The following is a 27437-nucleotide window of genomic DNA, read 5'->3' on the forward strand; positions in this document are numbered from 1 at the left end:
GTGTCATTGCTTGAATGTCTGTATTCTCTCCAGGGAAAGATAGCAATGGAGTTCTTTAATGACTTGTACTGGGCTTGCACCTTGCCAGCTGGACCTTACTTATGTAAATAACATCTCTAGTGTAGAAGAGGAAGGGCAAATTCCCTAAGATTAAGCTGGAAGTTAATCGAACACTTGAATCAAATGCTCCTGTTCCTGCCCAGTTCTGACACAGCAGAGTTGAGATGAAGAAAATCGTGTCAGTTCTACCACCATTCTCTATAAAAAAAAAGTGTAGTTGTCTGTGCCCTTGAGAAAAAATGACTTGTAAAGTATCAGGCTCAGTTTTACATGGAGAACTTTTTTTGTGATCATAGATTGGAAATAATTTTAAATGTAACAAGTTCTAGGAAAGAAGGGTAAAACTCTGCTGAAACTGAAATAGACTCCTTCTGTTACAAGTGTTCTTACAGCAGGAAAATCGAATGCTTACATATCCTTTACCAGATGCTTTATAGCTTTTTAATCTCATGGCTACCTTAACACTTGCACTTAAAATTCTTCTGTGCTATCGGGAGCATTTGGAAACTGTCCTCGACTCTTCTGGAGTGTCCGCAGAAAATGGCAAAACTAGTCGGTTCCCAAAACCGGAGCTGGAAATCCCACTGACACCTCTGCAACCTGATAAGACGGAGATAAAGCAGCACGGCAGCATGATACCTTTAGGAGTGAAAATGCCTAAGGCAAAAAAGAAAAGAAGTGATGACATGGATGAGGTATGACCTAGACCCAACAGAAAACAAAATATCTGATGCCTTTTTACCATTCTCATTTAAGCATTAAAAAAATGCTATTTCTACCTCAGTAAAGTAGTTGAAGAATTTAATCAATGAACTGCTTTAATGAACAAAACTAATAGCCAAGCTCAGTGATAATGGTTTAAGAGAAGGGAATTTCTCTTAACTCCATTGTGTATTTTCTTTGAAACCTGTAGACATAAATCAGCTTTTTAGACATCATGAGATGTCTAATACTGATATCTTCATGTCCTGTTTTTATAATTGAATGCTTATTTATTATTTGATTTACAGTGGAATAGTTACCACTAGCAGATACTTCCCTACTATTAGCAAAAGTGTTTAAAGTGTTCACTTTTGTGACATCAGTTGTTCTTTCCAAAAGAATCATGGCTGAAACTTGTCTTATTTTCCCAGGATTTTGTGAAAAGTGACAACACGAAAAATACAAAATGTGTCATGGCTTTTAATTCACCCTCTGCAAGTGACGAGAAAATGGTTGGGTTTTGTTCTAGTTTTGAAGCTAGCTTGGGACTTCCTGTAATTGTGTGGTCACACGAAAGAAGCAGTGTCTTATCCTTATGTGTATACCTGAATGGGAATCTTACATGCTTATGAGCTCTTCCTATTAAATTCCATAAGCTAACCAAAGGGCAAGTCAGTCTGTCCCCAGAGCGTGTAATGGCTGTACTGTGTAATGAGTTGGAGGGAAGGATATTGCACACTGAATAGTTGGGAAGAGAAGCTTTAGTGTATTATCGTGTGCTTTTGTAAGTGAAGCCCTTGTATTAAACTAAGGTTCATATCATTAATATGCATGGCAGTTATTAAAAACAGATGTTCACATGTGATAGCAGTATCCTTGGCATGGTCAGAGTATGAGTAGTAGATTTTTCCCATCTGTTGTCTTCTGTTTTGTATGTTTGTTTATTTTATGTAATTAGAACAGCTTATGTAAGAAACAACTCCACAGCTTGGGAGCTACTTTTAAAGAAACTACTGCCTTATTAAGAAACTTTAAGAAACGCATGCCTTGAAATAGCTGAGATTTTGACAACTCCCTAAAGGGTATAAAATTGTCTACATTACTTGCCGTTGTGGTATCATCAGCATAATGAACAGAGGTGTCAGTAGTAAAGCTCAAAATGTCAACTTAAAATAACGTTGAACTAAAATGAAGTTTAAACAACGCTCTTGTTTCACATGTTCACATCTCTGTTGAACAGAAATCCGGAAAAGACTACTTCCTGAGAAAGCGAGTACATGCTTCAAGACTGACTAAAAAGAAGGATGAAACACTGCAAAACGTTGGAGATTTTATTCAAAGCTCTCCTATTATACACTCTAAAGGTTGGTGTAGAATAAGTTTTATTCCATGTTTTCTAGACATTGTAGAATGGCTTGTTTCTGCTGTAGGCTATTAATGTATGTGTTCTTAGAGAACTTGTCTGCCATGTTAAGTTGTCCATTGATTTATGAAGTAAATGCATTTATTCGTCTCTTCAGAGATTCATTATTACATTTGTGAAAACCTACAAGTATACAGAGAAAGTTGGTTCTGTCTTGTGCTTCTGTCAGCACGAAAGTTAGGCCTGTTGTTTAACTCCTGCTGAAGTTTCTGACTTCCAGCGACTTCTGAGCCATGATTGTCTTTCATACTCCATTTTAATGCGTGCTTTAAGCTGCCGTACCTGAACCTATAAACAGTTTCAGCTATAGAAGCAATAAAGAACCTCGATGAACAAATACAATTTCTGAGTATTTTCACTTAAATTTTACGTGTCATTTATAAACCAAGTTTGTTACGAAGCTTTTTTTGCATTCATTGATTTAAAGACTCACAAAACCAGTAAGTTGATTGGTTTATGTATCAAAACAAATTTCTTCTAGCCAAGAAGCTGATGTCAGCAGTAAGTTCTCCTAAATCAAACGAACCTGAAAGTCTTGAAGAAGGAGAGACCAAGCCAAAACGATCCAAAAGGAAGCTGTATTCCACTGTCGTTTCTGGCCCTCTAGATATACCTGCTTCTTCGGTAAGCGATTATACTGTAGTCTTGGCTTAAAATAAACTACTAAGGAGTCCAAACAGACTGGAGGTTTCATCTATTTGCAGGAGGAGGTTGAAAGTACTGAGGTATTTCTTTATTCTACCAAGTCATTCTTGTTGGTCTTCCTGCTGTTCTGTTTTATTTTGTCCTCAAAGATCTCTGTGTTTGGCTGGCTTACAGTTTACTAAGTAGGTGATGTAGCAGTCACGGAGATGTCTTCTAATTTGGAATCATAGATAATTTCAGTGTGTCGGAGTGGGATTATTCTACTACACGCTTTTCTAGAGCACAACTTTGACAGCTTTTTAGGTATGCTTAAACTATGATCTCCTGTCTAAGCCAACTTGCAAAGGATCTGATGTGCCAGTTTCATGACTCTGTCAACAGCTATTGTGCTAAGAACATTCTTGCTCTGTTGGAACTGCATCTTTTAATTATATTAGAGTCCTTTTTCTGTTCCGCAAAGTGATCATTTGCCCATACTGTAATATCCCTCTGAATTTTTTGATGATTTGACGAATGATAGGGGCAGAAACCAAAATGTTATATTTTTTTTGTTAGAGGATGAAGAAGATGAGACAATTTCTTCTCTCACTGTAGTTCTGAGAACATGGAACTGAACCGAGAACTGAAATTCTGGGCAAGTCATAGCTACAGGGATTGAGGCTAAAAATGTTTTCTGAACGCTTCATGTTTCACAAAACAAGTATTATAATACTCTTTTGAAAACAAGTATTTCAAAATGAAAGCTGCCTTCAGGCTTTCCTCAGATGTGTGTGCTTTTTTAAGATGAACAGGATTTTGTACATTCTGCATATTTGTTCCTTGTGATTAAGCTGCATTAAAATGATCTCTGTATCCCATAGTTTTCTGAATAAAATATAATAAGCAAATGCCATTCTGAAATCCATTTAGGGGAAGAAATATGTTTGCGTGGGTCAAGAAGAGCTTGTCAGTCTTGTGTGAAAAGATGAGTAACTTTTGAAATGTTTTCTTCAGGAATCTGAGGAACAAAAGAAGGAAAGTGATCATCTGATCATCAAGCGACGGCTGAGATCCAGAACAGCTAAAAAACCTTGAAGAAGCATGTTTGTTCCCCTTTCTCAGGACATACTTTTATCGTATTATTAAAACTGGTTGTTAATAAACAGTAACAGTTACTCCGTTGTGTTCTTAAATTTGTATATAGGTGTTTGTTGCAGAACGGCGGGAGAAAAGCAGACGACCACACCTGTCATTGACATATGATCAGCGAATCTCATTTATTCCTTGGCTGCATGTACCTTTATAATACGGATAATTAGCTCATACATATTGCAAAAGTGGAGCTCATCATTGGTTCCCAATTACATACCATCCCCGAGTATCTTAACAGCTAGTTGTTATCAACTGAAAGCTACTCCCTTGCTGAGTTCCCAGAACCATGGCTAGTTTCTCACCATCCCAGGGCATCCTGTTGTTCTTGCTGTCCTTGCAGGTGTTATGGCTGCTTGCTTAGCTGCACCGTGTTTACGACCCTTCTCAGCTAACTAGCTGTAAAAAACACTCTCTACATTTCCCCCGTTTTCTTTTAGGCTGAAAAAGGGTTTGATTTAACGACCAATTAATCATATTTAACAAGCAGTTGAGTTCATTTGTTCAATCAGTTCTCATGTAGTTTTATCCTGCTTCGTAGCTGCTGTTCTGTGAACTTCTCATCTGGATCCATGACGGACGCTCCGTAGAATTCTTCTTACAATACTGCCTATAGAATAGCAACACTACTTAAATTAATAACATAACTATTATAACTCAATCAAGGCCTCGATTGACAATACTCTAAAAGTGAAAAAAGAGACAAGTCAAATACAACATAACAACATTACTGTTAAACCCACTAAAAAGAACAAAAATGTTTGTACTGCAACCTAAGTTTCTGTAACCTGAAAATAAATCCATGAGGGTCCCATTGTGTTAATCTGTAACTGATCAGGAAAAGTCTTCAATTTTCATATACTCTGATATATTGATTTTAATGACCACTAAAATTTGTGCAATAAATGCTTTTAAGATGTTCATAACCATGCTCTACCGACTGAGTTATCCGGGCTAATAATTGATTAATGATCGTGCAATTTTATGAAGTAACATGTCAAATAGAACCAATTTTAGAGGACAAACGTACTAGAGTATCACTAGGGGCATTATTACTTATTGACCCTTGAGAAACAGCAAGCCATATTGGTGGTGGATGCGACAGGTAGTGCCAGCAGGGCGTCCCCTGCTTCAAGGTGCACATTTCCTCTCTCACCCATCACAGATTCTCTCCTGCATTCAGGGTCTGAAGGATTTCTTCCAGTTGTACACCACATCCGCATGGCCAGTGCGTGATATAGAGCCCAAGTGGAACACCTGCTTGGAAAACAGAATAAACTATCAAATTTAGTTCTATTAGCATGCACTTTTGTCTAAAATGATGCATGGTTATATTTCAAAAATCCCAATTAGTTGGATGTAAGAGAGGTATCTATTCTATGATACAGGGTCATCTCTTTGTCTGGGATTCCTTTCCAGGTTTTGTCTTTGCAAATTAAGAAAAGCTAACTAATAGGCTAATAACACCATAACCAAACAGTACTAAAACATTAAAAGAGCTATTCCTGTAGATTCTAGTATTGATTAGATCAAATCCTGTTTAATATACATCTGATCAATTACTAAAATAGAAGAAGCACACAACATCCTAGCTAATGCCTTAAACTCTAAATCTTGAGACTGCATTGGTAAAACAGAAAATCACACACTATGTCAAACTATTACTAATATTATCTATAACACAGCAAGTTACAAAGCAATATCACTAAGTAAGAAACACACAATTACAATTACTATGAAGGCTGGATGCTATTTTCTGCCTTCAGATGAGACCGAAGATATCATGCTGGAACCCACATAGGGCCAGTCCCTGTGGAAATACGAGCATATTCACGACCCCAAGTTGTCAGTGGTAGGGAACAGTCCCAAAGTCCTGTTGCAAAATTCCAAACATTAACCATAGGCTGTTCCTTTAGCACTGGGGAAGCCTCAAAATGACGATCCACATAAGGCGGGAGAAAAGCAGACGACCACACCTGTCATTGACATATGATCAGCTATTCTCGTTTATTCCTTGGCTGCGTGTACCTTTATAATACGGATAATTAGCTCATACATATTGCAAATGTGGAGCTCTTCATTGGTTCCCAATTACATACCATCCCCGAGTATCTTTGCAGCTTGTTGTTATCATCCTGAAAGTTACTCCCTTGCCGAGTTCACAAAACCATGGTTAGTTTCTCACCATCCCAGGGCATCCTGTTGATCTCACTGTCCTTGCAGGTGGCATGGCTGCTTGATTAACTGCACCATGTTTACGACACTTCTCAGCTAGCTGTAAAAAACACTCTCTACACAGGGCTCCTTTTCCAATTCTGTAATGCTTTTCTCTTTCAGGGCTGCTTTTCCTTGCTCTTTTCCCCTTGCAGGGCTCCTTTTCCCCTTGCAGGGCTCCTTTTCCCCTTTGGGGAAAACAGTATTTCCTCCTTTGGGAGGAAATTTTACTACTCGGAAAGGGTAGTCAGGCATTGGAATGCACTGCCCAGGGAGGTGGTGGAGTCACTGACCATGGGAGTGTTCAAGAAACACTTGGATGTGGTGTTGAGGAATATGATTTAGCCAGGAAGTATTGGTGATGGTTGGACTGGATGATCTTCCAGGTCTTTTCCAGCCTTGATAATTCTGTGATTCTGTGAACCACAGAGAAACACCGTCTGCTTCCTTAAGTGAATCTGGGCTGGAGAACAAAGGACTTGAGCTCATGTACAGTGAGGTGATCTACATGTAATTAAACTGATGTTCGAAAACCTACAGTACAGTGAGGTAATCTACATGTAATTAAACTGATGTTTGAAAACCTACGGTGTTTTACTCTGGTAGTATCTGCAACCTTAGATGTTTGGGAAAGTACTTAATTCTTGAATGGCTTCTTACCACGGTTTAGTGGGCAAATACTGGTGGTAGGTGGATGGACTGGATGATGCTTTAGGTCTTTTCCAACCTTGGTGATTCTATGATAGTATTTCTATCTACCTATCAGGCCTGGCTGCCCTGCCTGTCTCATAGAGGCATCAAGTTCAGTTTTGTTTCCTCATAAAGGAGCAGCATTTTGGAAGGGCTGTGGAGAAAACACTTCGCCACTGAGTTTATTTCCACAAGCTTTATTATTATCTTTGGGAGAATATCATGAGCAGGCTTTGTTACTACGACTACGGAAAGCCGCGTTACCACAACAACGGCTGGCCAATAGCGAACCTGTTCTAGTAAAGATCTATGTTTGATCTAGTAAATGTGTATGTTTGATCTAGTAAAGGTTTATGTTTGGTGGCCCTGCTAGGCAGGGGGTTGGAACTACATGATCCTTGAGGTCCCTTCCAACCCGGGTCATTCTGTGACTGAATCTGTGTGACTCTGTGGAGGGTGAGGAGGAAAGGCGGGATCGCAGCGGAGCACCAATCAGAACTGAGGGCTGAAGGGGAAGGCGGGAGGGATTGGCCCGGGGAGTTAGAGGAGGGGAGTGGGGAAAAACAACCAATCGTAAGTCTGAACGCAGAGGTGAGGGCGGGTTTTTGGCCATAGCAACCAATCATCTGTAGATTGAGATGGTCCAGCGAATCACATTCACGTTCTTCAGGTCGAGCCAATCGCATGCGGAGCGGTTGAGCGTCACCCAATGGGGACGCGCTGAGCGAACAAAAGGGGCATTCCAAGCTGCCGGCCCCTTTTTTCCCTCAGCCCAATTTCACATGACGCAACAGTTGGAGGAAGTGGTTCACGAGCCGTAGCCGCCGCCGCCATTTTGTGAGCGTTGAGACTTGAGCTGGCGGTGGTCGGAAGCGCATCGGCGATCCGGACGGCATTAGCAGCGTCATTAAGCAGCGGAGCCACAGCTCGGAGGATGCGGTAGAGGAGCCCAGCGGCAGCGGAGGGGGGGAAGCGTCGCTCGGCGGCGGAGGCGGCAGGGGAATCGCGGAGAGGGGGCCGTCGGTCGGTGGGTCAGGTCCTGGTGCGGGCCCCGGTTGGAGGAACATGTCGGCCCCGGAGAGCAGCGCTGGTAGCAGCGAGGCCCGGGAGGACACGTGCCGCGATTACCAGTCATTGTTGGAGGACCTGACGTTCAACAGCAAACCTCACATCAACATGCTGACCATCCTGGCCAAGGAGAACGTGCCCTTCGCCAAGGACATCGTCTCCCTGATCGAGGCGAAAATCGCCAAGGTTTTTATATTCAACCACCTACTACTCCTACCTATACTGCTGGGGGAACTGGCCGGTGTCAGGAGAAAGGGCTGAGGGACGGAGGAGGCAGGGAGAGAAGGAGGGCCCGAGAGAGGGAGGCAGCGGGGCCGAGGCTGGGAGGGGGAGGGAAGGGGAGCAGGGCTCGGGGCCTCGAGTGAGGTGCTCCCAGGGTCAGAGATGGCAATGGGGGGAACAGGGAGAGCTGAGGGAGGGGGGGTGGGGGCAGCAGGCCCGGGGGTCGTCGTTGGGAGCAAGCGGAGGACAGCGTGGCTCGGCAGGGAGCATGGCCCTCCCCTAAGCGGCCTTTTACCCCTCCCTTCCTGGCCAGGCTGAGGGCTGCCCCTTATTCCCACACCCTGTAGGGAACAGGGGACCCGAGGGCACCCGGACGGGTTGGGGTCCCTTGGGTTCGGTAACAGATGCAACATGGCAGCCCGGCCGTGACTGGGCAGAGCCTCGCCCTTGGAACTGAGTTTTCCCCTTTAAACTGGTGTCGAAACCGTTGAATTTAGCAATTTCTAACGTAGATAACGATTTTATAAGTCTCGTTAGCGAGAGCCTGACCTTGTGCAGGTTTGTTGTTTCCCCCCCCCCAATTTATATCCAGGTAGCGTGAAGGAATATAAATAAGGTTGAGTTTATAGCACAGAAATCGTCTGCTTTAGAAAGGCTAATTATAATGATTTATTTTAAAGTATTGTTTGTAGTTTGAAAGATAAGGTTATTTTCCCAGTGAGATATTAACTGGAGGAGTAAGGGTGGGGGACTGATCTTGCAGGGAAGTTTTGAGGTGAAAGGCGATCATCTGCTCTTAGTAGGGAAGTGTGTGTGTTGCTGGTCGGGTGATTCTTGTGTTTTCTGCTTAAAGAAAGCGATGTGGGCTTGGGGTAACCCATTTGGCTTGCAGGTGGCTGTTTGCCCTAAGTAAAGCGAGTGCTGTGTTATCTTCACGTGTCTTGGTTAGCGAGGTTGATTTGGTGAGGATGGGAAGAAGAAATTCTCCCCGACTGTGTAGAAAAGCCTGTAGGATCCTAACATGGCGTCTGAAAGGCACGTGATAGAAAAGGAAGGGAAAGAAGAGGCTCCCTCTGAGCCCAACCCAGGCAGTTGCTGACATCAGTCAGCCTCAGAACACGGATGGGGGCGGGGTGGGGGGTTACTGTACCTTTCTATTGCAGCTTTCTGTAAGAAAAGGGTTATTTCTTCAATCCACCGTGTGTTCTTGCCAGTCACCCCTTCCCCATTGTCTCCCTTGCTCCCTCTAATACCAGGCTCCCTCTAATATAGGCCTTTTTTTCCCCCCTTTGGCTTTAAATCGCTGTTTATAATGGTGAGAATTGTATTGTCTTAATGCTGGGGAGGGAAAGATCTCTTACATTATTTAATCTGTCTTTCTACCAATGCAGGATGGCTCTTTAGCGTTCCACAGACCTCTTCCAGTCTAGTTTTAAATGGTACCAGTGACCAAGTTTTGCCATTCCTTGGGGAGGTGACGTCATAATCGAATAGATCTCACCATTATATCTCCTAAAGGGCAGTGGTGGATGTATATAACATGTGATAAATATCAATGCTGTCAAATTTCTTCATTTCTGGGTGTTTTAGAGCCTGCCCTGAAGTGTGTTTTTAATTTTTTTTTCCTCCTTCTTTTGAAAGCTGTCTTTAATCTTGTATCAATGGTTAGTTTTGCCTTAGTTACTATTTGTGACTGTGGTTTATTCAAGGCAAGTTTTCTTAGTTGTTTTTTTGGGGGGAAAGTGCTCTCCTTTGCTTAAGCCACTTTTAAAAAGTGTTGCCTGGAGGCAGTTTTGTTTAGTGTAAAACTGGAGTGCTCTGCTTTATGACTGAATTAATGGCTCTGAGATGTGTGACTGCTATGATAAAAAAATATGTAAATAAAAAGTGTGAAATATGTATTTGTCTTTTTATTTACCATTGTATAGTGCAGAGTTTGTTTCTGAGACCCATTTTGTGTACAAAGTTGGTTTTTAAAGTCTTTTTTTTCTTTGCAAGTTTGTGACTTGGGGTTTGATTATGGTTTGATTTTCAGTTGTTTTTTTTTTTTAAGTTTTTTTTAGGAAACTAATAAAAAAAAAACCAAAGCCACACATTTCCAACAATAGCTTTCATACGTTATTTGAAAGAAGAGTGGGAATTCTGTTGTGATGAGCTCAGCGTTAGCATTCTGTGTGTTCTGGTGGTATGCGGAGCCTCCCTGCTGTTGGTTTAGCTCTGTGTGGGTCTCTTTCTTTGCTTAGGGGGTACTGTCTAGATCACCTGAAAACAAGAGGTTCAAATCTGGGATTCCATTTGTGTGGTTATTGGAACGTGGGCTAGAGAACATAATAAACATTACCAAAAAATGAAGACTTAAATAACCCAACTCTTTTGAAGTCACGGTTCTTAGACTGTGCCACCTGAGTAGCTGATGTTGGAAGGAGGGCACTGCTAAACTAATGCTGTCACATTTTGAAGTAGGCTTCCTTAATTTCTGTGTGATTACTTCTAACTACTCCCAAACACATGAAGTGCCAACAGAGACTGGGACTGCTTGCTCCGTTCCCTTGGATTACAGTGATATAGTTGTGACCTTTTCTGCGTGTGGCTTGTGAAAGGACTGTGATGTTCAACGTATAATCTGCTACTACCGAAGTTCTCTAACTCGGGCTGTTCGCAGGAAGTCTGATTTGTGTTCCGTGAGATGGAGAAAAGCAGCACTCGGGAGGTCCAAATGATAAACTATTTTTTAGAAGTTCCTTGAAGTGCTAGTGATGGCTTCCTGCTCATTTCAAGTTACTTTCTCCAGTGGGTTTTGAAAGGCTGCACTCAGTACACTAGCAGTAATATTGTCTTGTGGGCTTCTTTTTTCTTTTTTTTTTTCCCTTTTTTCACCCCAAAGCTTTGAGACAAACAGGATTAACCCAAGTTGTTCCTTTTCTCTGTGGTAGACCCACCGCATTATACTTTGAACTGAGTATTGATTTTCCAGATTTAAGTTTTTAAGTTTTTGTATAAACCAAAACCAAAATCCCAAGCAAATCCCTTGGTGTGGATAGTGGCAACCCAAAAGAGAGGTCTGTATTTCTGGGATTGGTAATCCCTGTATATATAGTTTAACGTATGTCTTTGTTGTACTAAACTTCTCAGTTTCTTCTTATTACTCCAGGCTCCTGCGTCAGAGAAGCTTCCTGTTATGTACCTTATGGATTCCATTGTCAAGAAAGTTGGAAGAGAGTATCTTACTGCATTTACTAAAAACCTAGTTGCAACATTTATTTGTGTATTTGAAAAGGTATATATACACTTTCAGAAAAGTTCTGTATTTAAGCAAAGTTGTTCCTGGTAAAATAAATACATGCTCTCAGCTTTGGGTTTTCTTGGGTACCGAACCAGAAGAACTAATTGCTTTTTATGAATGGCAAATACTGTATCTATAATGTGGAAGGGCATTCCTGCTGTTGTCAAGCCTGTAAGTTAAGTTAGTAGAACAGTTAATTATGAATTGCTGATTTATTTTTTAAGGAAGTAGTTAGTCTTTGTGTCAGGAATATATTGAGAATCAGTTTCTTAGAGGTTTTCTGAGCTCTCTGAGTTAGATTTGTCTGATTCACTTAATTTTTGGTGTGAAAAATGGGTGCTTAAATTGCAACAAATACCACTAGCAGCTGATATTCTTCAAGTGGTCTGTGATTAAAAAACATGATGGGCGAGGGGGAAAGGTTGTGAGAGTATATTATTGCTTTGTTACGTTAAAGATACCCATTTTAATTTCATTCAGTGTTGAAAATTGCTGCCAAATGTATTCACTTTTTTTTTTTTCCTAAGTCTTTAAACCCAGTGAAGTAATTGTGCTTATTCCTCAATGAGAATGGCAAATCCAAGTCCGGCTTTTGAAAGACTGGACTTGAATGGGTTTAAGTTGAATTAATGGTTAATTTCTGTGGTTTCCTGTATGCCCTAACATAACAAAGTGGCACTGAATCTGAATGAGATAAGTGGAGCTTTGGTGTATTTGTTATTGCATAGCAGCGAGGATCTGTGATCCCAGAATGTTTTATATCTGTTTTTCAGGTGTACAATGAGTGACTAAATAAGGGGTAGATTGTAATAGTGAGCTCAGAGATATTGAACTCCTTTGTATAGAGTAGATAGGCAGGCATTTACTTATTTTTCCAATATTAGTTTGTGTTCTTTCACATAGTTGCATTTAAACTTGCAGCTGAAGCTCTGGGTAATTCATTTTCTGAGTTTTGTAGTTAACTGTCCAATAAGCTAACTAGAACTATTAAATTGATATTAAATATGTAAAGTGTCAGTCACTTTAGATAACTCATGATATCGCAAGATGAAATTCTCACCCTGACATTGCTAGAGATTCTGTTTTATCAGTAAATGATCACTGAAGGTATCTTTAAACACTTAGCGATGTCAGAAACTGGCTCAGTCATGGCAGCAGTGAACTTGATACCCTCACACTGAAAGTTGTGTAGAGGCACCTCCCACCCATATTAGCGAAGTATGAGTTACTTTTATTGAAGTTCCTGCCCTCTTTTTCAAAGAACTTCTGAACTTTCTGGACAACGTGTCTTAATGTGACACCTAAAATAAAACTGTAGCCCGAAAAAGGTTGAAAAGCCAAAAAAAAAGGGTCAATGTGTAATGGTTGAGCTAGCAGCAGCATGTGTTTTGTCAGCAGATGTTTTCCATTTGTTTAAATTAACTACTTGAGTTATGAGATTAATTGAATTTTTTCTTTAATGTGAGTTTTGAGCTTAATTGCTACATCTGATTGCAAAGAGAAAATGGGTTGTAGCACTATTAGTGCTTGATTTATGGGTCTGATTTTGCAGTTGAACTGAAATGTACTTGAGTTCGTTTTGACTCATACACCTTTTGTTGGATTTATTAGGGGGAAAAAAACCTTCAGTGATTAAACAGCTCAACAAAACACTTTCTCTGTTCAGAAAGTTTGTTGTTCTCTGATTTGGTTGTTGTTGCTGTGTGCCGCTCAGCACGAACATTTGAGTTACTGTATTGTTTCAGAGGCATTTTCCTTGGATATTTTTGTCGCTGTATTTTTTTTGACAGAAATTGGCCAAGTAAAATGAGAATTTTGGTAATGGAAAAGCTGAAAGAAAATTCTCAGAGAATGGTAATACACAATTAAACCTTCACATGTCCGCATTTGAACTTCTGTTACCGATTCTGTTGGTGTAGATGTATCAATCTACACCACTTACAAGTTCTTTGTAGCCAGTTCGTTGTGTTAAAATGATAACTTTGGTAAGAATATAAAGCATATGAGATCTTAAGTTCTACAGAAAAGTATAGGTTGTTTTATATTAACTTAACAAGCCATAGAATTGTTTTATTGTTTTAGGTGGATGCAAATACTAGGAAAAGTTTATTTAAATTACGCTCCACATGGGACGATATTTTTCCTTTGAAGAAACTGTATGCACTTGACGTCAGAGTCAACTCATTAGATCCTGCTTGGCCAATTAAACCTCTGCCCCTAAATGTGAATACTTCTAGCATCCATGTGAATCCTAAGTTTTTAAATAAATCGGTAAGTCTCTATACCTACTGTATGAACAGATGGCAGTACATGTTGTTTTTGTTGTTTGTATGCTGCTTTTGACAAACGTAGTGTGATAAGAATAAAGCATCTGATCTCTGGAGACAGGCAAGAGGAATTTATGGACTCAGTATTTAAGGGGCTTATTGTAAGTATTTATAACTTGAATTCTAGATTTCCAAACATTTATGTTAAATGCCATATTCTGTCATGGTGGCACAGTTAATCCTATGACAGTAGGCAATTCCTAGAGGAGCAGAAATTGTTTTGTTTGTATTTTGCATAAAAAATGCAGTCATTAACTTGTGCAAGCTAAGTCCCAGTTTTGTATCACACTAGCAGTTAAGAGAGATGGAGTTAGCTGGATCCATTAAGACGTTGAATGTAACCTTATGTTCTATTTTTAGCCAGAGGAATCTACTGCATCTACCTCTGCTGTCACTTCTGGTGCCTCTACTCCTCCAGCTGTTCCAGAAATACAAAAGAATTTGACACAGGAGAAACTGATAAGGCAGCAATTGCTTGCGAAGCAAAAACAGTTGTTAGAACTTCAGCAAAAAATGCTGGAGTTGGAACAGACTAAAGCACAGTTGGTGAGTAGGATAGTTGGTGAATGGTCCATAGTTCGGTCTCACTTTGTTTGGTCGTACCTTAGCGTCTATACTGGTAACTGCAGTTAAGTTTAGACAAGAGGAGCTGTTTTAGGACTAGAGTAGTGCAAGTTGATCTGGTCCTCTAGACCAGTAATTGTTACATAAAAATCTTAAGGATTACATTCAGAACAGGTTAAAAAAGGTTTGTGGTCTTTTGTTCTCATCTTGAAAATTATGTCTGCCTGTGATGTGTCTTCCACCTCTTTTTGTGGCTCACCATAAACAAGGCTTTTTCTGAATACATTTGCGCTTAGAAAATTGAGTATTTCCATAAGGAACGGGGAATCCTGATTGTTGGAAATGTCAAGGCAGTTTCTGTCTTCATTACGTCAGGTTGGTTTGATGTCACAATCTGAGGGTGACATTGAGGGTGGTGGCTGTCACAATCTGAAGGTGGTGGCAGTTAAACCTGTTTTGTTTTTACATTCATAATTGAAAGTCATCTTGTGTTGAAAGTTGATGATACTAAAGTGAAATATCGTAGAAGTGTAGAAATGAAAATATATAAACATGCTTGGCCATTTAGTTGTCTTGGAAATGAGGAATGTATAGAAAAACTAAAGCTGTATTGAGGTGTGCTTTTGTTGATTTTTTTGCTGCGTTGACCTTGTAGTATTGACTTTGTACTTGATCTTCGCCTTTTGTGTTGGTACTATGTTATTTTAATTGCTGCGATGAGGAATGAATGGGTCATTTTCAGTTAAATGGATTAGTCTGATAACTACTTCAAAACATTTCTATTTTCATCTTTCTTTTCAAAACAGAACACGATCATCTCTGTGCAGGTGTTGTATCACACAGATTAATGCTAGGTTTTTTTTTTTCTTGTCACCTTATTTCAGGCTGTTTCTCTTAGTGTTCAGCAAGGATCATCTTCTATACCTTCAGTTCCAGCGCCTTCCAAGCCACATGTGTCCCAGACACCTCACGTGGCCGTTAAGACGCCTACTCAGGCTTCATTACAGTCTGAGAAGATCAAACCATCCTCAAGTCCTCCACTTCACGATGTCAAAATAGTAAATAGAGATCCTCGACTTAATAGAATGTCACAACATTCTTCTCATGCTAAAGATCAGTCCCATAGGAAAGAATTTCCACCAAGCGCATCTGGTCAGTCTGATACCAAGGCGAGCAAAACATCCCAGTCTGAAAAACAAAGCTCAACAAAGCCAGAGAAAATGAAAGCAGGTGAAAAACCACAAAAGAAAGAACCTGATCAGTTGGAAACAAAGTCTAAATCTCCATCTCCTTTGAAAAACAAGCTTCCCAATACTAAAGATACTAAAACCCAAGAATCTGAAAGCACAAAAGTATCTGAAATGAGTAAACGGGATCCAAGACTGAAAAAACATCTTCAAGAAAAGCCAGAGAGCAAAGGGGATGAGGTGAAAGAAAAGAGGAGAAATACAGAGAAAAAAGAAAAAGATGAGCATAAGACATCTGAGCATAGACCAGTAGGCAGCAGGAATAAAACAATTAATGGTGTTGTCCAGAAACAAGACGTGACTACAGAAGAATCAGAAAAACAGGGTGGAAAACAAGGGAGATCCAGTAATAGAAAACGGTCACGATCCCGTTCTCCTAAGTCATGGTCACCATCTACACATTCTCCAAAACGAAGAGAGAGGAGATCACCCAAAAGAATACTCAGGAGTTTATCTCCCACTTCTTCAACTCCTAAAATTGGAAAGATATGCCAGATTGGCGCTAAACAGTCTCATGCTGAAGAAGCCTCACAAGGGGCAAGAGATGAAAGAAATTCTAATAAGCGAAATGTTAAACAAGAGGTGCGAGATCCAAGGAGGGTGAAAAAAAGCCAAGAAGACAGGCCCCAAGAAACAGCAAGCCAGCATTCTACAAAAGGTTCTCCTGATCCAAAGGAGAATGCAGAGAATTGGCAGGGATCCAAAGCAGGCAAGAGGTGGAAACCCAGTTGGGAGGAAAATAAAAAGTAAGTTACCATATTTCGAACAAATTCTCTCTGAAGTAAGTGGAAATTCTGCTCTTGGCTGAAGTACAGTTAGGTTTGGGAGGAAACATTCAGACAGCCCATGCTGACAGAAGTTCTTGATTGAGATTCATAATTTGCTTGTAGTGAAAAATGGCAATTATGCATACTTTCTGAATCGATAGTGATGTTTTACCATGATCGGTTCTGATAGAGATGTAATACATCCTGAATAAATAACTAACTTGTGTTTTAAACGTGTTCCTATTTACAGCTCTCAGCAGACTGAAGAACACCAAGCAGTTGGTAAATCCCCTCACCAACAACACCGAGAAAACTGGCCTGCTGCTAAAGGAATTCTGTCACCCCGAGCACCGAAACAGCAACACCGGTTAAGTGTGGATGCCAATTTGCAAATTCCCAAAGAACTCACGTCTGCAAGCAAGAGAGAATTACTTAAAAAGGTAATACAGATTGATTGTCTTTCTAGAGGTGTCTTGGATATAGTTGTGCTTTGCTTTTCTTCTTAGAAATCCAAACTTTATGTTACAGGCCAATGACTGCTTAGCATCTGGTGAAATAACACAAGACGAGTGCAGAACTGAACTTGGCGAGGGACGTGAAAAACAATAAGAAAACCTTCTACAGGTACATTGGCCAGAAGAGACAGGCCAAAATGGGCGTGCCTACTCTGGTAAATTTAAAAGGAGAAATGGCTTCAACAGATGAAGAGAAAGCTGAGGTGCTGAATGAGTTCTTCACCTCGGTCTTCACTGGTGGCCAGGATTCTAGTCTTTTTCACGTCCCTAAGTCTTGCACCCCCATACCTCCATGTGGGGACCAAGGAGGTAAATCCCTCCCCACTGTAAGGGTAGAGCAAGTCCGAGAGTGCCTCCTTAGACTGAATGAGTATAAGTCTATGGGGCCAGATGGCGTGCATCCCAGGGTCCTGAAGGAGCTGGCTGAGGTGGTTGCTGAGCCGCTCTCCATCATATTTGAGAAGTCGTGGCTGTCAGGTGAGGTCCCGGATGATTGGAGGAAGGGTCACGTCACTCCCATTTACAAGAAGGGGAGCAGGGACGACCCGGGTAACTACAGGCCGGTGAGTCTCACCTCTGTGCCTGGGAAGATTATGGAACAGATCCTCCTGGACAACATGCTTGATCACATAAAAAACAAGCATGTGATCCGAGACAGCCAGCATGGCTTCACCAGGGGAAGGTCATGCTTAACTAATCTTGTGGCCTTCTATGATGGAGTGACGGCGTTGGTGGATGAAGGGAAGGCGACCGATGTCATTTACCTGGACCTGAGCAAGGCCTTTGACATGGTCCCCCATCACATCCTCATCTCCAAATTGGAGGGAGGTGGATTTGATGGGTGGACAACTAGATGGATAAGCAATTGGTTGAAAGGCCGCAGACAGAGGGTGGTGGTCAATGGCTCTATGTCCAGGTGGAGGCCGGTAACAAGCGGCGTCCCTCAAGGGTCTGTCTTGGGACCGGTGCTCTTTAACATCTTTATTAATGACATCGATGAGGGAATGGAGTGCACCCTCAGCAAGTTTGCTGATGACACCAAGCTGAGTGGTGCAGTTGATACGGTGGAGGGAACAGATGCCATTCAGAGGGACCTTGACAGGCTGGAAAGCTGGGCTCGGGTGAACCTAATGAGGTTCAACACGGCAAAGTGCAAGGTTTTGCACTTGGGCCGGAAGAACCCCAGGCACCTGTACAGGCTGGGAGGAGTTGTCCTTGAGAGCAGCTCGGCTGAAAAAGACCTAGGGGTCCTGATAGATGAGAAACTTAACATGAGCCAGCAGTGCGCTCTGGCAGCCCGGAAAGCAAACGGGATCCTGGGCTCCATCAGGAGAGGGGTGGTCAGCAGGGATAGGGAGGTGATTGTCCCTCTCTACTCTGCTCTTGTGAGGCCCCATCTGGAGTACTGTGTCCAGGTGTGGAGCCCTCAGTACAAAAAAGATATGGAGATTTTGGAAAGGGTCCAGAGGAGGGCCACAAAGATGATCAGGGGGCTGGAGCACCTCCCCTATGAGGACAGGCTGAGGGAGTTGGGTTTGTTCAGCCTGGAGAAGAGAAGGTTGCGGGGTGACCTCATTGCAGCCTTTCAATACCTGAAGGGAACTTACTCCCAGGAGGGGAGTAAACTCTTCGAAAGGGCTGATAATAGCAGGACTAGGGGAAATGGTTTTAAGTTGAAGGAGGGAAGATTTAGGTTGGATGTTAGGGGAAAGTTCTTTACTAGAAGGGTGGTTAGGTCCTGGAACAGGCTGCCCAGTGAGGTTGTGGATGCCCCATCCTTGGAGGTGTTCAAGACCAGGTTGGACAGGGCCCTGGGCAACCTGATCTAGTAAATGTGTATGTTTGGTGGCCCTGCTAGGCAGGGGGGTTGGAACTACATGATCCTTGAGGTCCCTTCCAACCCGGGTAATTCTGTGATTCTGTGATTCTGAGTTCCTTGTGGTAGCTCATCAGATTCAACAGCTGTTCCAGTACCAGGAAGGAAAGCACAGATGTAATGTGTGGGATAGCCCTACAGTTGAAAAAGGCTCTTTGAAAAGGAAGCCTCTTCTGTCGGATGCGGAGTTAACATACTATGAGCATAAAGCTAAACTGAAGAGAACACAAGTTCAGCATTCATTGTCAGGACTTGATCTCTTGGATCCTGATGATATTTTGGATTATCATGTACCTGATGCGTTGCTCTCTGTGGACTGTGAGCAAGCGAAAGCAAAGCGTGGAGTGCAGTTTGAAAGAAAAGAACCCTTTGGAGAAAGATCAAGACGGCACTCTCCTGTAAGTGGCACCAGCAGACCCTTTGCTGATAACCTTTCACCTCTGGAGGGTCGACGAAGGCTTGAGGAACAAAATGCTACTAAAGGAGGAAGGGGTTCGAAAAACTTCAACCCTTATGACAACTGGGGAGAATCAGATGAATTCAGAGATGCTCTCAGACAGCAGGGAAAAGGTACAACAGAGTTCCAGAAGATCGATGGTGATGCAGTCTGTAGGTTTGATAACCGTGAAGAAAGACAGCTGCTTGGGAAATCTGGTATGTATTTTTGCCTTATTTTACAGATGTCAAATAATTTGCAATCTTTTTGCAAGTAGTTATTGTTGAGTTGTAGGAGATACATAGTCCAACGCCCCAGTGCTAAAGCAAGTACCTTAGAGTAGGAAAGTGTCTGGGCAGATTATGATTATCTCTGGAGAAGGAAAACCTTTCTGGGCAGTTCGTTCCAGTGCTCTTTAACCCTCAGAGTAAAGTGTTTTGTCTTTTTTCTTTATGTTTTTATGGAACTTTCTATGTTACAGTTTGGTTCCCATTGCACCTTATCTTGTCGCTGAGCACTGCTGAAAAGAGCCTGACCTCATCTATTATTCCCTTGACCTGCTGGCCGTGCTCTTTTTAACGCACTCTAGGTTTATCATTGGTCTCGTTGGCCACAAGGGCCTACTGTTGATACATGGTCAACCTTTTGTCCACCAGGACACCTAGGTCCTTCTCTGTACAGTGCCTTATCTTTTATTTTCTCCTCTTTCAGGTGTTCGAGATGAACCAAGATCACCATTCAATGAACGTTTCAAAAGAGCTAGATACGAAGATCCAGATAAAGAACCATTTCCTGACAGTCCAGGGTCAAGATTTGGAGGCATAGAAGCAAAGCCGAGAATAAGTGCACTAATGGAAGACAGACCTTTATTTGATGGCTCATCTAGACTATCTGCTGCAAGAGTTGGGGCAGATGGACAAGGAAGTCCTTTTATCGATAGCCCTACTGCTGGTTCAAGTTCTAGAATTGATGGACCGACTGGACAAGCTGCTCTGAGATTTGAGGGCCCTTTGGTGGGGGCAGGTGCTTCTCAGTTTGATGGGCCCCTGGCAGGAGCAGGGGGAGCTGGATCCCTAAGATTTGATGGGCCACCAGGGCAGCTGGCAGGGGCTCTCAGGTTTGAAGGACCTCACGGACAGGTTGGTGGGGGAGGTCCTTTGAGGCTTGAGGGACCTCTTGGACCATTGCGGTTTGAGGGGCCTGCAGGCCAGCCTGTTGGTGGTCCTAGATTCAAAGGACCTGGAGTTGGTCTCAGGTTTGAGGGACCCCGTGGTCAGCCTTCAGGTGGTCTCAGGTTTGAGGGACCTCATGGTCAACCTCTGGGGCCTCGAGGTCAGCCAGGAGGTGGTCTCAGGTTTGAGGGAGGACCACATGGTCAGCCCTTGGGGCCTCATGGTCAAGGTGGTCTCAGGTTTGAGGGTCCGCATTTACAGCCATTGGGGCCCCATGGTCAACCTGGAAGCGGCCTCAGATTTGAGGGGCCACATGGGCAGCCAGGTGTAGGGCCCAGGTTGATTGATGGACCAGTGCACCAGGGCGTTGGTGGACTTAGATTTGATGGTCCTATGGGACGGACCGGTCCGAGATTTGATGGCTGTCATGCTGGCTTTGATGGTCAACCTGGACAACTGTCTCTTTTGCAAAGATTTTATGGAATTCATGGACAGCCCGGCCCAAGATTTGAAAGGGCTCCTGGCCAGCCCGCACAGCCACGATTTGATGCAGCCATACCTCAAAGATTTGATGGCCCTCACCAGCCTGCCTCAAGATTTGTCCTGCCCCTTGGCCTTCATGGTTCACGTTTTGAAAATATAGCTAGCCATCCTGCCTCACGATTAGAGATGTCGCCATATGGACAAAGTGGTCCGTTTGTTGACCATCCCGGACAGGGCTACAGCGGACCAGCTCATGGAATGCAGTTCCAAAGGCCTGAAATGTTTGACAGTTCACTAGGACCAAATTTCAGTGGGCCAGCTGGCCCAGGAGCACAGAATTTTGCATTGAGAGCATCCGGACATTACTTTGACGACAAACTTCAAGGTTCACAATACGGAAACTTCAATAATATGTCAATGGGAGGTCATCAGGTAAGAACTGATTCTAGTAAATAATTTACTTAGAGAAGAATTCTTGTGTAGAAAATTAGCAGTTTTTCCTCTAAAAGCATTTTTTTTGCAGACTAAAAATACCCTTAAGTAGTATCTGGATGATTCAAGGAAAAAGGGGCAGGCATTGCTATTTGTTAAGTCTTTGTTTTTAGAAATTAAAAGCCAGTTCTTTGCAACCATTTTATAGCTGAGGATATTGCACTGACATCAGTATCTTTTATTTGAAAATGAATTAAGTAATAGGAAGAATGCGATGTTTTCTCTTACACAAAGCATGTTACCTACAAATCATGACAGATTATTGAAGCGAATATACGTAATTACTTTTTCTGAGAGGTTTAGAATTAAAATGAACCAAAATAATTGCAGTCTTTTTGGAGACAACCATAACTTGGGAGCAGTTGAGAAAGATGCAGGCTTTTAAGCTATGGCTTCTGAAGAATGATCATGGCACTGGCAGGCTTTATGGTGTCAGTTGTCCTTGCTGTTGCTTCTTGGAAGCGCTCTCTTCTAAAGGAGAAAGTAATTGTAAATCAGTGAAAACAATGTCTGTTCTCCCAGTAGATTGGAGGTTGTAGGGGACATACTTCAAGCATGCTGTAAAAATTTATTTTCTTTCTGAAGTTTCTTGCAGCTGGCTTGCTGAAAATCCATCTTTCAGGATGCATTTCATGTCATGGGTACTATCTCAGTTATTAGATAAAACCTCATTGTGATCTTGGTGAACGTTTACCAGTTTCTTTTGTTATTAGCCCTTTTTTTTTTGGTGAAAAGGATTGCTTTGAAATACTTTAAGTGGAAAATGTGCTTGAAGGATGCGCAAGTAGAAGAAAAGTTTGTACTGAGAAGTGTGTAGAGGTTAATGATGGAATAATTAAAAACAAATTGCCTTGCCAAGATTGCATAAATACTTAATTTTACAGGTTTCGCACATGTCTGCTCAGACAGGACCTTATGGCCAAGGTCAACAGTATCTACCAAATCCTGGAAGCTTTGTTCAGAACCCTGCAGGTACTGTAATAGTTAACTTCCTTCTGTGTCCTTTGGACTGTTCTCTGTTCATGACCACAAAAATTAGTGCTGTACGGTGATGGTGCCGTGGGTCCTTGTACACTAAAGGGCATCCTTCTCTGTGAGATGGCAGTAGGTGGGGTTTCAGGAGTACTGTCATCTCTCCAGGGGTTTCTCTCAAGCAGTGAGTGCTTTAACTGCGTGGTTTTGGTATGTAGTTACACTTTAAAACAAAACAGAACCACTGAAACCAATTTTTGGATTGCTTTTCACATAGCAGAAGGGCACCTCAATTGGCCAGGCTGAATACACATTCCCACTATATTAATTGTTAGTAATAAAAGTCTTGTATCAAGTTGTAAATGATACAAGTAGATGGATTCTCATGAGATCTTTAAGCACAGAACAAGAAAATACTACGTTTTCCATGGGAATTTCAGTAGAAAACAGGTAGATGGCATTTCAAAACACATTAGGAAGGAAGTTGTAGGGGCAGAAATGAGGCAAAGGCTGCGTATGAGGCAAACTGAAGTGGATGAGTAGATTGAAGTTAAAAATGGAAGTAAGAAGGGGTAGAAGGAAAAGAGTGTTGTGAAATGCTGATGGAGGTGATTTTTTTTTTTTATGCTAACCTTTGGTTTCCTTGAGTGTTGTGACCTTATTTCCCCTCTCCTAGGAGGAGCAGTTCCACATTCATATCCTGATAACCACGTTGGTCAGCTCGATGTCAACGAATTGTTTGCTAAACTGTTGTCGACAGGAATCCTCAAACTGTCAAAAACGGATTCCACTTCAGCACGTATGTAGCTTTCATTACATTCTGACTCTCCAGTTTATGCGTAGCTGAAGTGTAAAGTGAAATGTAAGAACTATGTGAACTATTGCATTCTTTTTTCTTAAATGGATCTTTGTGGGAAACCATTTGGTGTGTGTGATAAAGTGAATTATTAACTTTCTAAATGTATCTTTTAAGCTATTTAGAGCCTCCATTTCTTTTTTTTTTTTTTTTTTTGGTGCCCCACCTCAATAACTTGTCAGTGATTCTAATCAGATTCCTGTCAGTCTCTGAAATATTTGTCTCTCTCTAAATACTGAATTTTAGTGCCAGAAGCTTAGATGAAGTAGAGTCATGTTAAATTGCCATTTGGAGTTGCATACTGTCTTTTGTACGCTTTTTAAAGCTATGAGACTGACTCAGCTCTTATACACATTCAGGTTAACGTAGTCAGGTTATATTTATTAGTATTTGAATAAAAATAATATCCAGGTGCACCTTATTTTGTTCTGAAAATGAGCTGAAATTTTGATGAAATTCTTTCTTTTAAAGAAGCGAATGAAACATCGGCGCAGCCAGCAGCTGAAGAGGAGGATGATGACCAGGGTGATCACGATGTCCCAGACCTCACGAACTTTAAAGTTGAAGAACTCAGTCAGTGCGTATTGCAGCATGAGCTTACTCTGCACTAGGAATAATGGCATGGTGGTATCTAGGCGGTTAATCCAAGGCGATTGAGTAGGTGTGATATAACAATGCTAGTGTGTTCACTGTGAGTAGTTCATGCTTATTTGAATGCTTTTTAATGTACTTACATGAATGCTTTGACTGTCAAATGCTTTAACCTTATAGGACAATCATGCTTTTCTTCTACTCCTGAGGTCACTTGAAACAACTTACTGAGAAACTTCCAATTTCTTTCCAAAGAAATGTTAACTTCTTTTTGTTTTTCTAGGCGTTATGATAGTGTTATAAATCGACTATACACTGGAATTCAGTGCTGCTCGTGTGGAATGAGATTTACTACTTCAAAGACAGACGTTTATGCAGACCATTTAGATTGGCACTATCGCCAGAACCGTTCGAAAAAAGACGTTCGCCGAAAAATTACACACAGAAGGTGGTACTACAGCGTAACGGTGAGCAATGCAGGACCTGGGCCTTGTTAATTAGGGCTGGGTTTGGTGTTTCACATACATGGAGTGGGATTGAGATTGAAGTTGTATTACCATTGGAGTTTGGTGATCAGTGATGTATGAAAACTACTTGATATATCAGACATACTTGCCAAAAGAAAAGGCTGTTATGTGGTGAACAATAAGCAGCTTGGAGTTATCCATACTGCTTTGGTTGGACTAAGAATGAAATGGAAGTTGAAGTATAATGGCCTTTCGCAGACTGTTTCAGTTTAACGAACTAAGGCTGATTATATCTGTTACTTCAGGGATTCCATTTTTCTTCTCTTTTTTTTTTTTTTTTTTTTTCAAACGTATTTTTTAATGATTTCTGGCTGTTTGTGATTGTGATTGAATTATTGTCCTTAGGATTGGATTGAGTTTGAAGAAATAGCTGACCTAGAGGAGCGTGCAAAAAGCCAGTTCTTTGAAAAAGCTGCAAAAGAAAAGCAGTTTCAGAGTGTGCCTGCTGGACCAGCTGGAGCAGTTGAGGTGAGTTCCAGTTTTCCTGCTGTAACCCATATGGTCTGTAAGTAGATTCAAGTCTTGTGCCTTGTTCTCAGAGGTCGCTGTTTATTTTGCAGAGAAGTGTGAAGGGTGTTAATGCTTTGTGCAGTTCTCACTCTAACTCAGAGTTGAGTTTTGGAAGATGCCATGAAATAAACTAAATCCCTGCACCAGATTGTCTTAATTGACAGTAAAACAGCATTAGATTGTTACAGAGTGTCTTGCTGAGACTTCCTTGTTAAAGGGACAAGACTTAACTTTTTCAATTGACAAATGTTGTTGCTCATTCTACCAACTGTACTCAAATAATTTCTATTAACATTTTCTTAAAGATATTTTGGAAGCGTGGAGGTAAAATGTAGTTTTCGTGTTATCTTAATGTATATATATATGTGACTGTTACTAGCCAAGTTCTTGATGTTGGTGTTCAGTAATGGCTTTAATAACACCATGTATCTATCATGTTACTTCAATAACTTTCAGAGGTGTGAAATCTGCCGGGAGCAGTTTGAGCAGTACTGGGATGAGGAAGAGGAAGAGTGGCATCTAAAGAATGCTATCAGAATGCATGAGAAGGTAATCCAATCTTGTTACGTGGCACTCATTTATATTAAAAAGCAAAACAAAAGCATAAGAGAAGAATTACAGAAATAGACCACAGTGACCCATCTTTTCTGAAGGACTCCCCTGTTAGTTTTCCTGCTTCTAGTTGTATAAATATCTCAACCTTTGGACATGCTTGAAGTCCTGGGATCATTAGTACAGGCTCAATAGGCTTCCATCGTAATATGTTGCTAAAAGATAAATGAAGGTGATCTTCTCTACTTAGCATTGTTGAGTCTGCCTGGATTACTGGGTCCACTTCTGGGCCCCTCATTACAAGAGAGACCGTGCTGGAAAGAGCCCAGTGGTGGAGCCTGTTTCTCTTTGGAGGCCTTCAAAAGCCAAAGGATGTGGTGCTGGGCAGCTTGGCTCCAGATGTCCCTTCCACCCATTCTGTTCTGTGAATGTTCTGTGAGTGTAGGTGTTGGTTTTGGTCCAGTTATTTCCCTGTGCTAAACAAGGTTTTTATATGATGGCTTTTCCTAACTAAGCATACACCAGATATCTTCCCAGTCACATTTGACACCATACTTGTTCTACACATTGTTGTCCTGGAGGAATAGTGTGATTTGGATTTGTTCTGTTTATGACTGGTGCTTTTACTGTATCCCTAATGTATTTAAATGGTTAACAATTATTTTCCAGATTTACCATCCATCCTGCTATGAAGATTACCAAAACGTAAGAAAACCTTTACTTTCATATATATATATATTTAAACTATTTTGCTTTCAGTTTGTTTGCTTGATCACTGTCTTTATATAGAGCAGGTCTGCAGAATCAGTTCCTCTTGCATGTGCCTAGGCAAAGAATCAGAGGGAATGCCTTGGGAATGGCAAGTTTGTAATGTATAGTTAGAGTTAGCTATGATGTATCCATGACAGCTTTCGTGTTATATAGGTGAGACTAAAGTGAAGCCATTATGATTTTATTGTTAACATGTGTAATCTTAAGAATTTTAAGAAACGGAAAAAATGAGTGTTAGTATATGTTAAATTTGTTATGACTTGGGAGCTAACAGTGGGGGGAATAGTTGGGAATATTTTACAGTAACATATTAAGCATTTCATCGCTGTGAGGATAATACCATTTGATAGTAATTATGGAAAAGTAATGCTATGATATAGTAACTTTGTATTATTAGATAAAGTAGAAAGTAATAAGTGGAAGTTTGGATTTTGAGTGCTCTGCTTGCCCACATGTTTGCGCTTTGAAAGAGACAGAAAGGAAAAGAAGGTAAAAAAAAATGGTTGTTTGAACAATGTGTTAATGCTGTGTGAATGTTTGTTTTATAGACATCATCATCTGATTGCACACCCTCTCCCAGCAAGACCCCTGTAGAAAATCCCCTACATATTATGTTGAACATTGTTAAACAGGAAACGGATGAGTCCTGTGACTCACCTCAAGTGAAAGAAGAACCTGATGGCACCCCTGCTGCCTGTGCAGAAGAGAGCACACCTGCCTCTATAGATGTTAAAACAGAACCAGATGAGTCTGTTTAGAATGAGGTTTGATTTTTTTTTTTTTTTACAGAAGAGCTCCTGTGTTAATTCTGGAAAGCAGATACTTTTTATAGGAAATAAAAGCACTCAAATTGAGGCAGGGCCTCAGCGACTGTTTGGTTAATAAATACATTTTTGTATTTAAATTTCTTATTGCCTGCACTGTTTCAGGTGTCATTGTGTGAAAATTCTGTAGATGCGTGAAAATTTAATGGAATGAAATTGTATATGTAAAAAATGTACAATTTTCACTTGTGGAAATGTAAATTATAAATAAAACCTATTTTTGCTATATACGGGGAGTGTAATGTTTATGCACACCATCAAACAAAGACAGCGTTTCTGTACTTTTTTCAGTTTAAATGGAAATAAAAAGACCTCAGTTTTAAACCTGTTGCTGAATCAGATTCAGAAAAGTAAAAGCAAGCAACTTCCTTCAGTTATTTCATAAGCGGGTGATCAAGGGAAGCAATGCTGGGACTTCTCAAGATAAAATCCTAGATTTCTTCTTAACCTTAACTTGAACAATCTTTTACATATCCAGATGTTAAAACAAGTAACCATAAGACCGTTTTGGGTAGAAATG

General features: G+C 41.2%; 2 protein-coding genes across 2 annotated transcripts; both read left to right on the forward strand.

The window, feature by feature from the left end:
* Positions 1-930: 930 nt before the first annotated feature.
* Positions 931-4060, forward strand: LOC146758241 (kinesin-like protein KIF20B). Its single transcript, XM_085517413.1, has 4 exons — positions 931-1274; positions 2003-2126; positions 2667-2809; positions 3824-4060. The coding sequence occupies exons 1-4, from the start codon at positions 1236-1238 to the stop codon at positions 3902-3904; spliced, it is 387 nt and encodes a 128-aa protein (XP_085373539.1). The 5' UTR covers positions 931-1235; the 3' UTR covers positions 3905-4060.
* Positions 4061-7919: 3859 nt separating this feature from the next.
* On the forward strand, positions 7920-27145 carry LOC146758242 (pre-mRNA cleavage complex 2 protein Pcf11-like). The gene is made up of 18 exons (XM_085517414.1): positions 7920-8116; positions 11304-11429; positions 13518-13706; positions 14123-14308; positions 15211-16319; positions 16591-16780; positions 16869-16909; position 17187; positions 18788-19385; positions 19879-21254; positions 22199-22286; positions 22963-23085; positions 23614-23719; positions 24017-24200; positions 24606-24728; positions 25227-25319; positions 25992-26027; positions 26642-27145. Exons 1-18 carry the CDS (start codon positions 7928-7930, stop codon positions 26849-26851), a joined length of 4968 nt encoding a protein of 1655 aa, XP_085373540.1. The 5' UTR covers positions 7920-7927; the 3' UTR covers positions 26852-27145.
* Positions 27146-27437: the final 292 nt, after the last annotated feature.

Source organism: Coturnix japonica, chromosome 16 (genome assembly GCF_054131305.1).
Source record: "Coturnix japonica strain WE chromosome 16, WE-NBRP24, whole genome shotgun sequence".
Classification (NCBI taxonomy): Eukaryota; Metazoa; Chordata; class Aves; order Galliformes; family Phasianidae; genus Coturnix; species Coturnix japonica.